Source organism: Stegodyphus dumicola, chromosome 1 (genome assembly GCF_044657685.1).
Source record: "Stegodyphus dumicola isolate Sdum_Otavi_A_Nest chromosome 1, ASM4465768v1".
NCBI lineage: Eukaryota > Metazoa > Arthropoda > Arachnida > Araneae > Eresidae > Stegodyphus > Stegodyphus dumicola.
Genome location: NC_140768.1, coordinates 79,599,880 through 79,613,060, shown reverse-complemented (window position 1 = coordinate 79,613,060; position 13,181 = coordinate 79,599,880). Strand labels below are relative to the sequence as shown.

The window sequence follows — 13,181 nt, the reverse complement described above, 5'->3', positions numbered from 1 at the left end:
TTCGCTAACTATTCTCGATTCTATTACTTGTTCGTTTCTTTCCTCTCTTCTTTTCATTAATCACTCTTGATTAACTCCTCGATTCCAATATTTTTCATCAAGATTATTGTCAGTGAGTGGGGAGACATAAAAAGAACTGATTCAGTTCAGTAAGCGATTGGTATTCTGATCCAATCCTGTAAAAGAGCAATTTTTTTCCGACTGTGTGTGGATCACAAGCCTCGATTCTAAGCTGTGTCTTTCCTGTTTCCTTTTCTACCCCAGCACATGCCAATAGTAAGCCGATATCGAGCCTATGAATATCGATCATATGGCTATGAAATTCTTTGCAGGCGACAATGCGCATTCATTCTTTTATTCATCATCACATTATTATAATTTTTTTCATGAACAGCTCTTATGCCGGTAACCAGGATTCTGTTGTTGTATATCGGTATTGATCTACTCTATCTCCACCGTTACGTGACGTATACGTTTTCGATCTTATACAGTTCTTGATTCTGTAAAGTGTTAGTCCTAAAATATAAGCCTTTTTTTCTTATGCTGAGATGAAAATCTTTTGACTGCTTGGTTACAAGATGAAAAGTCATACCGCAACTGTTGTACTGATGAGGATAGTTATGAAATTTCCTTACTCATTATTAAATTTGGAAAAAGTCATACTGGTAGAGAAAATCAAACAATCAATAACAGCATTTCTTAAAACAGTTCAAGAAAAAGATAACAAAGACGTAAAAGCTATGTTATTCGTAACAATACTGATTGCACAATAATAGAGAAAATGAATGAAATGAAAACTCTCAGTACAAATCAATGAAACATTTAGAGATAATGAAGCCATGCTGATAACTTGCATAAAATATAGTGAAAAAGATGATCTTGCTGAAAAAAATATCATTCTGCAAATCATTAGAGAGAACAACAATCTCCAAAAATGTATACAATAACCTAAAACGTTTCTTGAATATTAATAAATAACACGACAGAAATAATAAACGCTCAAGAGAAAGTGTGCGAATGTATCGGGAAACTCTCACTTAATGTGCAAGTTAAGGACGAAAACCTTAATATCTTATTTTACGTAGTGAAATACTTGCAGAACAAAATCATTCTGGGAACCCAATTCCTTAGGGCCGGAAATGCAAGAACTGATTTTTCAGTTAATTCAATTACGTTGGATATGGATTTAAGGAAGGTGAAAGTTGCTGAAAAAATTACAGAAATCGACCTCCAGCATTTAAAGGAAGATGAAAGAGCCAAGCTGCAAAAAATGGTAAGTTTTCTTCATTATATTCTGATAAGCTTGGGAACACCCAGATAATAAATCCTTCTACTGAGTTAAAATCCAATGAACCTTGTAAAGTGAAACCGTACAGGTATGACAAAGAGAAAGAGGCTATCATTGAGTAACATATACAAGAGATAATAAAAAATAAAATTATAACTCCCATAAATAGTGAATATGCGAGCCCTGTTGTGCTCTGAAACTTAATAGTTTAACTATATTTCCGGTTTATCCTTTACCCGTGATTGAGGAGATTATTAGGAAAATAAAATCTACAAAATTTATGACTGCTCTCGATTTCACTTCAGGATATTTTCAAATAGCCATGAAACCGGAAGACATAAATAAAACTGCTTTTATTACTAAAACAGGCACTTATGCGTTTTTACGTATGCCTTTCGGACAGCTTCAACTTTTCAAAGTGCTGTAGATAATATTTTACGCCTTGTCCTCGGAAAATCCACTTTAATTTATTTAGATGATATCATCATAACAAGCAGTACTATTGATGAACATATAAAAGACCTTCACGAAGTTTTTTCATTATTGAAAGAAGCAGGATTAACTGTAAATGCATCAAAATGTAAATCTGCAACCAAAGAATTAAGATATCTAGGGTAAAAAATTTCAAGTAAAGCCGTTCAGACTGAGAATTCCAAAATAAAAGCTATTAAAAATTACCCTCCGCCAAATACGGCAAAGAAGCTGTCATCTTTTCTTGGACTAATATTATCGTACGTTTATTCAAACCTTCGCTAACATTGTTGAACCTTTACTAGTGTTAAAACGGAAGAAATCAAAGTTTATGGGGACAGCTGAGGCAAACACAGCCTTCTAACAATTGAATGCAGCTCTAATTAACGCACCCGGAGGTAAAGTTTCCGGAGGGTGATGATAATTTGGAGTTTGCTGCCGAATCCTCAGATTATGCCGTGGGTGCGGTGCTAATGCAAAATTGACATCCCCTGGCATTTTTTAGTAAAACCTAAAATACCACACAACGGAATTATACGGCGACCGAACGAGAAACAATAGCCGTGTTAATGGCAGTTTAGAAGTTTCGGGTATATTTCGAAAAAGCACCCGTCACAGCATATTCAGACCATGCTGCCGTAGGTAGACTATATTCGAGAAAGAATTTAACTCCTAGACTAATTAGGCTCACCAGCGGCCGAGCGGTAAACTCGCTGAACACTGGTAGTTCGATCCGAGGTTCGAATCCCGCGAACGGGCTGGCTGCATGGGCGTTTTCGTGGTTTACCCCATGTGTAACGTGTATACGAGTCAGTTTCCCTTAGAAAGTCCTCCACGACGGCATCCCTCCCCTTAGGCAGACAGCCCTAGTGTGCTTTGTCATAATTAAATAAACCAAACCAAACCTAGACCAATTAGATGGATCTTAAAGTTACAAGAGTACAATTTAGTAATTAAGCCTACTCCATGCAAAGAAAATACAGTGGCCGACGCACTATCAAGAATGAAGATAGATGACAATGGGGATCAAGTAAAATGCGGAATTTTAACGTCTAAAGTTTTAGATTCCCGAGAAACTATTATTTCTGAATTGAGAAAGGATCCAGAATTTAGTGATATCTATGCTTATTTAAAAAATCCAGATAACTTCGAACATCCAGACCTTGCCGCAATTAGAAACAGAACCCAAAATTACGAGATTCTAGATAATTTATTTTTTTTATACTAGGTCTACGAATGAAAACTTCGAATATAGGCCAGTCATCCCAGCCGATATTACATTGGCATTTTTCTCATAATTAGGTGTGAGCATGTACTAATGGAAAACAAATATGTTACTAACCATAAATAATAAATAAAGTATAAATGAATGAAACTTAAATATTTGTAATGTTATTCAAACTAAGATACTAAACTTATCTATTCGTGTATTAGTATGCATTTTCGTTTCAGTAATAGATAATTTAGGAACTCGGAATATTTTTCTTAATTTTAGAAGACTCCAAATAGTGCTGATTTGCCAAATACTGTTGTATTTTATGTAGTTTTACTGGATTATCCATAATAGTATTTTAGTAGCTATTTCTTTAAAAGGTATTTTCTCCGTCCTTTCCGCATGTCTTCGTGGTGTAATTGAAAGCATACTCGTCGCGTATTCGAGAGGTCCAGAGTTCGAGTCCGGCGAGGGCACTGTATATTTTCACATCTCCTACTTTAAAAAAATTAATGACAGTGGCGCGGGAATTAAAAGGTGGTGGACAATAATTCGTCACCACAAGGATTTGGCGATTGTGTCCCCTAATTCCCAGGCGCCCTTTAAAAGGGGAAAGTATATAAGGTATTTTCTCCCTTCTTCCGGCATGCTTTCATGGTTTAACGATAGCACATTCGGTGCGTATTTGAGAGGTCCAGTTTCGAGTCCTGGCGAAGGCATTTCTCATTTTTTCATCCTGCATCAAAGCCTAATGACTCTATATATACTTTATCCCCACGCATTTATAGAGAGCAATTTTATATTTTTCCCGGAAATATTGAGAGTTCAAGCTTAAAAGACCTTCCTTGTTGGCAATTAATAACTTAAGTAGGTATCCTAAAATTTTACAGCGCTAATAGGGGACCATAGCAGGTAATAGCCAGGAGAGCTGACTGGATTATGGGGAAGCATAAATAGGGCTGTCTGCCTACAAGAAGAGATGCTTTCGTGGAGGAATTTCTATCGAAAATCGTGTTACATTTACTTCGCACGAGATTTGAACTCATCTCCAACTACTTATGTACCACGGTCCTATTTACTAGATCACTTGTTAATTTTTAATGAATGAAAATGCAAACAAAATTAATTCTTTTATTAGATTACTTTAAATATGTTTATGATGTGTTTTAGTCAAAATATATGAACAAATTAAATAAAATAATTAGTCGTAAACAAAGAGCTGATCGAGTAAATTTAAAAAAATTATACGGCACTTCATAAGCCGGAAGGATTCTAATTTATTAGTTACAATAATTATAGCGACGAATGCAAACTTTAAATTTAATAACGTATAATTTGTTTTAAGTCTTTGAAAATTTTCCGCAGTTGACAAAGCAAAATGTAATTTCATAGCTTTCCTTTGTGTTTTAGAACTCCTAAGTCAAAATTTGGAAACGGACTTTTCAAACTTTGTTTCAAGCATGCATGAAAAACTATCTTATTGTACTAGTACTTATTGCTAAATTAGAACTCAAAAGGGCTTTAAAAGAATTTAATACCCTTTAAGCGTTGAATGAGTGTTTCAAGAATGAGTGATTTACATCGGAGGAAGCAGAAAGATTTAATGTTTTTAGAATAGCGATAAATAATAATATAAAGAACATACCTGCTCTTAAGCATTCATGAGTCTCGCAAACAGTAGTGTTTGAAGATATATTCAGTAGAGTTCCTAGATGAAATAAGTCCACTGGAATGTTAGCAGCTTCTCCTAAATCTGGAAAAGAATACTAGTTTCAGAATTAAAAATACTGGTAGGAATAAAACTTGCATGCTTATCAATAAGCATTAGCAATAAGTTAGATATAATGCTGTTGTATTATTTTCATTTATATGCCGAAAACAATGAAATATTACAAAACTGTAATAAATCGATTTCGTTTAATTTTTTGTATTCTTTTGTATTAGGGGTAACTATACTGAGTTATTTATAAGTTTATGAATTTTTCTTGACAAGAATGAATGAAAGTAACTAAAGGAAAGTAATTAAGGGAACTGATAATACAATAGGGAACTGATTCCAATGCCAGCATGATCTGTAAAAGCAAGGTGAAGGCAAAGTACAAAGGATGCTTATATATTTTTAGATCGACTTCGAGGCCATTTAATCAGTGTTTAAAATGTAAATAGTATTCTTTTAAAGGTTCGACCTGATAGCCTTTCTTCTGGACTAAAAGTCTGCATCGTGATTTTCATGACAGAAAGGCTTTTGATAAAATTTCCGAGATATTGATTGCCATTCCTCTTCCTGAGTCCATTATTCGTCGTGGGTTGCTCTTAGAAAGCGCTCTTTTCAAAAGACTAAAGCACAATAGTCCATAATGAAACGTCAGGGCACTTCGCAGGAATACATTAGCTATGCGTTACCTGTATCAATGTTCATTGTTTCAAGGAATGTAGTGGTATTTTTCGAAGTATGACTTTTTGGATTTTTTTTTTTTTTTTTTTTTTTTTTGATGAATTTCACTCTTTGATAGTCACTGATAGGATGAGGATGAGAATAGGACAGGGATGAAGATGGGATAAAATGCATCGAATTTCTTCTGTAAATATCGGACTTAAAACTTTATCTTGATGATATGTTGAATTGGTTTTTAACATTTCTTTCCTGCCATCCTATTTTAAATTTCCCATTATCAGAGAATCCTGCGATAATCATAAACTTCTTACTGAAACATTCTTTACATTGACGGAATCAGAACTGTACACTTTTTTATTTTCATTTTCGATGAAAAACATTTTTTTTTTTTTTTTTTCAGTTATTTAGGTAAGTCCATGCTTTTGTTGCTTGATCAATGGTCACAATGTATTTCCATTTATCTCCTGCTAAATAGTTTTCATACGTGGTTCTACAAATTTTTCTTAATTCAGCCACGTGCCTTGGCAAGAGCTGGTGAACATTACGTTTTTTACCTTTTTTAAAATATAAATCTGGTTTATTATCTTTTTAATGTTGAAACAGATGTATTTAAAGCTTTAATGATATCTGCGTCAGAGGATTTTTCTCTTGTTTCCAATGATTTAACTTTAGAAACATTAGAAACAGTGCATACATTTTTCGGGTATTCGTTTGCAGTTGTCTTTCCAAGTAGAAGTAATAGTTGACGGGTTCTCCCTTTTCGATTAATAATGTTGCACTTCCAAATTTTAATAAATGCATTTCTCAGCGTTTTGTATTTAATTAGGAAACAAAATATTTCTCTTCGTAAAGCGCAAAAACATATCCTTCAATCCTTAGCAGGTTTACACGCAACATTTTAAAGAAGAATAAATTTTATTATTTATTAAATAAATTTAAAGTGACGTGCGATATTTCTTATTTCAAATAATAAGCCAAAGCATTTCAAAATATTTGCTTTTTTAAATTCTTTATCCAAATCGTTCTAAATAATGTCTTGTATATGTTACGGCCAAAGTCCAAAGTCGGCTAGTTCCATCGCGAAACAGCCAATATCGCCTCACAATGACCGGCCAATGTCCGATCTTTTTTTGATTTCGAGGTTTGGCCTGCCAGTTCGCGAAATGGCATGGGGCGATCGGCCAAAGTCGGAAGAAAAGTGTCATGAGCAAATTTTGGGAGTTTGTATACCGTAATGCTAATGATAATCACATTATAGCTGCCACAGAGGAGTTTTCCGACAAATCGCTCCTCTTAGGCGCCTAGGATCGTCCTTCGGAACAAGGGCCAAGGAGGTCCGGTGGCCCTAGGTGGGCTGTAGTCTAAAGGGAGAAGTTTTAGTGAGTAAGGATCTCACAGTGCCAGAAACCTCCTGATCTCTTATGAAAATTTGGCACCATTTAGTGCTATTAGAAGTTTGAGTTAGGAGAAATTGTTCGAAAAATTGTAGGTGCTGTACTTGGAAAGCATGTACAAATTCTTGAAACTGAGTTTGATCCATAGTATAATAAAAAAACAAACGAATATTGAAAGGGCTTACCTATTCGGGGAAAGCACATTAACCCGCAATCGAAACTATTCAGTTGGTGGGCCCGTAAGCAATAACGCGTTGCCAGATTCGTAATTCGATACATAGATGCCAGATATACTGAAAATATAGCACATCGAACATTGGCCAGGGAGTTCCGGGCACTTCGGGAAGTAGGCGGCCAAAGTCGAATATACGCTATTCATTTCCAGTACATCGGACATTAGCCACACGCCCCGGCCAATGTGCGAAATGGCCGGCCAGTTCGGGAACTGGCCGAACTTCGGGCTTTGGCCGTAACATATATAATTAAATCAATATCGAAAAAGTTTTTTTTGTTCAAAATAAATGGTGACTGTGTAGAGACATTAGGATTATTTTTGGAAGCAGGCAAGATGAAAAATTAGCAACCGCCTTCGCCGGGAATCGAACCACGGAGCTCTGAAATACCGGCTCAGTGTGCTGACCACTACACCACGAAGGCACGCTAGGAAGTCGGAAGAAATACCTTATAACTGAAACATCTTCAGAAAAATGAATTCGCATTCGTTCACTGTTTCGGAATAAATAAATAAAAAAAAAAAAAAAAAACGCATTACTTTACTATAAAGCTGCGTTTACATTGGTTCGCTGTGAAAACGTTGAAATGAACGTTTTCTACGTACGGCAATTCACGCCAAAGCGGAAATTTTCGTTTTAAAAGCCGTCATTTACCCACATTAGATGGCTTTTCATATCGAAAGCTTGGAGGAAAACCTATGTTTTTGGTTGGTTCTTTGATTTCCTAGAGTTATAATTTTTATTTGAAGCAGATCTAATTTCTGATAGATGAAAACTTATTTTACTTCTTGCTTTACGTGTAAGGGGCAGAAGAAGGTATGCAAGATGATGATATGCGAGAGATGACTTCAGCAAGGATTCATTCCCCATAAATACGTAAATCAGTCATTGGTTGAATAGGACACCTTATGCTTTCGAATACATGAGTTCAGTTGCAGATAGATAATCTTAAAAAGGTAATTCTGATTACTTTCTGATTAGAAAAGATCAGTTATGACTCAATAAAGGCAATCGGATAGCTCCTAAAATTATTAAGCTGTTCGGTCGGCTTGAAGAAAGATAGTCTACTAAAGATGATGTTAGTTTCTTCAGCGTGGAACGCTGTAATTTCTTACATGCGAAAAGAATATTAGATGGGTGGATCAGTTACCTGGATACCTTTACTTTGCCTTTCATAGGTTATTATGGCTTTTTATTTTAAATATTTATAAGCTAAGCACAAACGAGCGACCAGGTACAATCCAAAGCCAGTACTTATTACAAGAAATTTGAAGGTCAATATCTCCAATTATACTGCGGCAAAGACTACACATTAAAGACCCGCGTATCAAGAGCATTAGTCTCTTAAATATTACAGCCAGAGAAGCGCGTTTGAATTGGAAAACAGCTAAATGATCTAACATAATTTTTTTTTGGATACTTAAAAATTTGCAATGGATTTTGATAAAAATCATGTTAGTATTAGGAGAAAAGAAGAAATACTGCACAAGCCCAATAATATCATTGAACACTCCTGGTAGGGTAAATGTGTGGGCTGGATGTTTTCAAGCTATCGCATTGATCTACACGCGTTATATGATTCACAGTGACAGTTCTTGACCGTGCTGTGAGACTATATACTGCTAACTATATAGAATTTTATAACGCATGAAAAATAAGTTTATTCCAATAGATTATATTTTATAGTGTAGTTCTTACCTTATTCTTGATTTTATAATACTATGTTATACGCATTTGCATAAAAGTTATAAGTACTTAAAAAACTTAACATGAATATTGTCTTTTGTATTCACAATTCTGCTTCAATAAAATCACATAATTTTTCCTTTATCTGAACTTTTTTTTCTTTTAGATATTTGTTTTTGTTTTCTTTTATTTTCTCTTTTTTTAAGTCAGCAAAAATTTTAACTAAGCTCTCAATATTCCCTGAACGTGCAGTCTGCCTTTGTAACCCCTTTATAGAAAGATCCCTTGACTATTCTCTTAAAGGTAGTAAATAGGTTTATAAGATTAAACTCTGCAACTCTGTATTCTGCTGAGGCTGAATATATTGCCAACAAATTATCAGAATAACTAACACATTAGAAAAATGTCTTCCAAATGCTTTTCTCACATGTACTGAAGTATTCTTAAATAACCTAAGTAGCCAACGTAGCAGTTCCAAACCTGTATAAAACAATAGGCCAAAGACTTTAACTAACTAAACGTTGCTTCCAAAGAAAAAACACTGTGGTTTGTGCATTACTAATTTCGTAGAAATATCGATATTTGAACCAGAAATATAACACTGCGCGTTCTGTTTCGCTGTTTTATCATATTGCGATCTGTTGCTGAGTTCTAATTACAGTTCACGTAAAATTTAAAGCATTAGAGTAGAGAAGTAAAATTCATTGGAAAATTCCGTTTTTTTATTAATAGTTATATTTAACTATTAATCCTCTGGGAAACTCGGGGACAGCCATAAATGTAGAATTGCTGGGCCTCTAAACCACCTGTGCATGTATTAGATATCGGCAACTTAAGCTGCATACCTTCCTCACAAAACTTTTCAAGTAGTTATAAATACTTTAGTGATTTAGTGATTTCAAGACTTCCTTCTCTTAGGGTAAAAGAAGTACTTGCACTTTTATAATTATTTAATGAAAATGCTCAGTAAAAAAATCCGAATTGTTACCTATTTTCTGGATTCCAATTTTGAAACAAGAATTGATGAGAGAATCATCGTCGATGAGGGACACTTCCCGTTGTACGGTTGCCAGTGGTCTTTTATCTAGAAGAAAACATTCCACTCATTTAAATAATGCGACATGTGCAATGCATGAAAAAAAAATTCTAAAGTAAAATAGAATATGGTATTACTTCTAAAAATCATACAGAGAGTCTTCATAATCGAAAACCTTTTACGGGGAATTTCAGAAGATAAAATTAAGCCGGTGATTTAGTTCGAATACCAGAAATATGTCGCAAATTCCCCCTCAAATGCTTTTTGACAAAGATTCTGAAAAATTAATTGCACTTTTGTCGTAACTAATTGTCGTAAACCAGTCTCTGAAGTTTCCATTAATTATACTGTATCTCTAAATTTTTAACTGATAATAAATAACACGTGGGAAGAACGCCTTTATTTCTTGATTTAGTCAGATTTTAATATACTTGAATAATAGACATATTAACTCTCAATGTTTTACTCAGTTTGTAGTTCGTTAGCAGTATTAGTTATGAAATGAGTGACTTAATGAGTTTTTAAAAACTGTTTAAAGTAGTAAAAATGCGTGTAACTTTTTTATCGCTTAAAGTTTAAGCAGTGAATTACGAAAATTTGCTTTAAATATCAGTAGTCATATATTCAGACTAAAACGTGTACTAATAACGAATAATGTTGTTTAATCTTCTATTCCCAAACTTCTGCCCATCCGTCCATATAATGGAAAAATTTATATTTTATTCTGTATAATGTAAGCTTAAATATCAACTTTTGCATTCTAATCTAAATAAGAAATAAAAATGACTTAAGCACAAATTTTTAATATCAGTGTATAAGGTATTTCTCCCGCCTTTCTAGCATGCCTTCTTGGTGTGGTGGTCTGCACGCTGGGCGCGTATTCCAGAGGTCTTCAGTTCGATTCTCGGTGAAGACGATGCTCATTCTTCACTTCTCCTGCTTCCAAAAAATACCTAATGTCTCTACAAGTGTTTCCATGATCCGTAATAGTAGACAGATAGTCGTCAATGACGCTGAAAGCATGGGTAAATTCGTAAATGAATGCGCATGTAATTTGATCCTTCATCTTGGTACATCTCAAAAATAAACAACGGTTAAAACTTCCCATATTAATCCAGTTACAAAAGTACTTATTGTGTTTGGGTAATTCATTATTGCTCTAGCTTGTATGCCCTTCCCAAGCTTCAGAAAACTTGTATCACATTTTACCTTTTCTTCCACAACTGAGCACTGCGCCTTTTTTTTTTTTTTTTATAGATAAAATATAGCATATCTTCTGTAAGACGACCAATGACGGATTCAGACAATTTTGATCTTTTTTGATCTGCGAATGGCGAATGTGGTCATCTCTGGGGAAATGATTAAAAACGATGACGATCGTATTCAGAGCTCATTAGAAAAAACTATTCAAATACAAAATCAGTATATTGGTTTATTAAAAGTTATATTAATGAAATTACAAAAGAACAGCAAAATATAATGTTGCAAAAAAGTTAAAGAAATCTTTTGTTTCGTATTTAAATTTCTCAAACGTTGTGAATAAAAATATTTTTAAATATGTAAAACAAATGTGCGTGCAGAAAAAAACTGCAAACGTTTTATATACGAAACTTAGTAATTTTGAAAGGAATGTTATTTTAGTTTTAAACTAACCAGTTTTGTTTAGTTATTTAGCTTTTCTATCTTCTCTCATTTCCACTTCCTGCCAGAATGATATTTCACTTTCGCGTGATATGCAAAGTAGGTTAGAAAGATACTGTTTAAGCTGGTGTCTGAGTTACTACAGACAGAGCGTGTTCTGCCGTTCGGCCACGCTGTTTTGCTGATATTTAAACTTACTGTTTTGCTGATATTTAAACTTACTGTTTTGCTGATATTTAAACTTACTGTTTAACGGCAATACCTTATAACTGCCGGTGTGTGTGTACTTCGGTGGTAGGGCTATACAGCCAACTCGCGTTAGTTATCTTTGTGCAATTTCGGCTGATTATTTAACTTAGTTTTAATTTTATATTTCTATTTTTTGAGTTGCAACGAAAGTTTGTAAGCACCAGGAGTGCCGTCTTTAAATTCTTCCTTGAGTTGCATAAAAGGATCTTTTCACCTTTCCCAAGTCTTGTCATTGATACAGTTTGAACATAGTGAATAGTCGTTTCACAGTTCAAGTAAAGATCTAGCTAGCAAAGTACCTTTAATGTAGTTAGAATCTTACAATTTTCTTAGCTAATATGAATTGTAACTGAACTGATAGCGAATTATCGCTAAGTCAAAAATAACTACTAAGACACAAAAAGGCTGTAAAAGACCCTTTATTGAAAACTTTTGAAGAGCAGAAAGCACACCTGGAGCTTACTCAGCCAGAACGTTAACAATCAAATGCAAAATTTAAATTCAAGTAAGCTAGTGGCGAAAGCTACAAAAATCAGTTTAACGCAGAATTGGCTAACAGACCTAACCAGCGTAGATAATCAAATATCAATTCAAATTCAATTACAATGCAATGCCGAAGACTAAAAATCATATCAGAGCTGGCCAAACATAGTAACGTGGCTTCAAGAGGCAGAACAAGCTTCGTATTACGTTCTAAAAATCTCAGTTTACAAGTGAGCTAATTTGCATTCAGGCATGAAAACAAAAGGAAGAAATGTCAGTAAAGGTCTAAATCATAATAACTGGTTAATTAACACAATTGAACGTTACATGTATTATAAATTTGTTTACTTACATTAGAATATTTATTATTCACACAATGTGATCTGTTTTCTCGATTGTTTCCTTTGGTTACACTTGTTTTTTCCAAACTAATTTAAATTAAAATAGCCCCTTATTGCTTCTTAAACCAAAACCGTTTAACTGATTTTATACAAGCTATGATTAATGAAAATTTCAAGTAACCTTACATTAGAAAATTTTAATAATGTGAAAAGCCCGTACTGTTTATTAAAATATTCGTCTACTGAAATCTGTTTATTTAACTTTCTCTTTTGGAAAATCTTTTCTTTTTATGAAATAGTTTGAACTTTTAAAATAAATCCAAGTTGAAATGGTACATCGAATAATCTTTAATGAAAGTACTAAGTCAACAAGAATAAGCTTAATATTCTTAAATTTGCAGAAATAATTTCGAAGGCTTAAATGTAGAAACTTCTTCAGCTGCAGAAGTGAAAATGACGAAGCAAACCCCGTGCTTAGGCGATAACAATGGAAGGTAGGAAGTAAAATTAGTGGTGGCATTCTTTTGATGAAAAAGGAAACAACTAAGAAATGATTTCCTTAAAAGCTGAGATTGGAATTGGGATCATAAACTATACCTGAAAGATTTTAATGAACGACACGAGTGTTAATCTTCGAATAAAAAATTTATCAGTAAATCTAAGTGGGCCAAAGTTTATAATCTATTAAAGACGACTGGATAAAACAGAAATGTTTATAAGCATTATTTATTCATAATGAAAAACCTTAAAT

The 13,181-nt window shown here is 33.9% G+C and overlaps 1 protein-coding gene across 2 annotated transcripts in view; it reads right to left on the bottom strand.

Moving 5' to 3' along the window:
• Nucleotides 1-13,181, bottom strand: part of LOC118196519 (neprilysin-2-like) — a 218,974-nt gene that overhangs the window by 189,264 nt on the left and 16,529 nt on the right. For both annotated transcript variants that reach the window (XM_085816761.1, XM_085816771.1), the window contains exons 2-3: nt 9,669-9,764; nt 4,618-4,725 (exon numbers count right to left, since the gene is read on the bottom strand). In XM_085816761.1, coding sequence (XP_085672887.1) covers nt 4,618-4,725; nt 9,669-9,764 — 204 coding nt within the window. The remainder of the gene's footprint in view (nt 1-4,617; nt 4,726-9,668; nt 9,765-13,181) is intronic.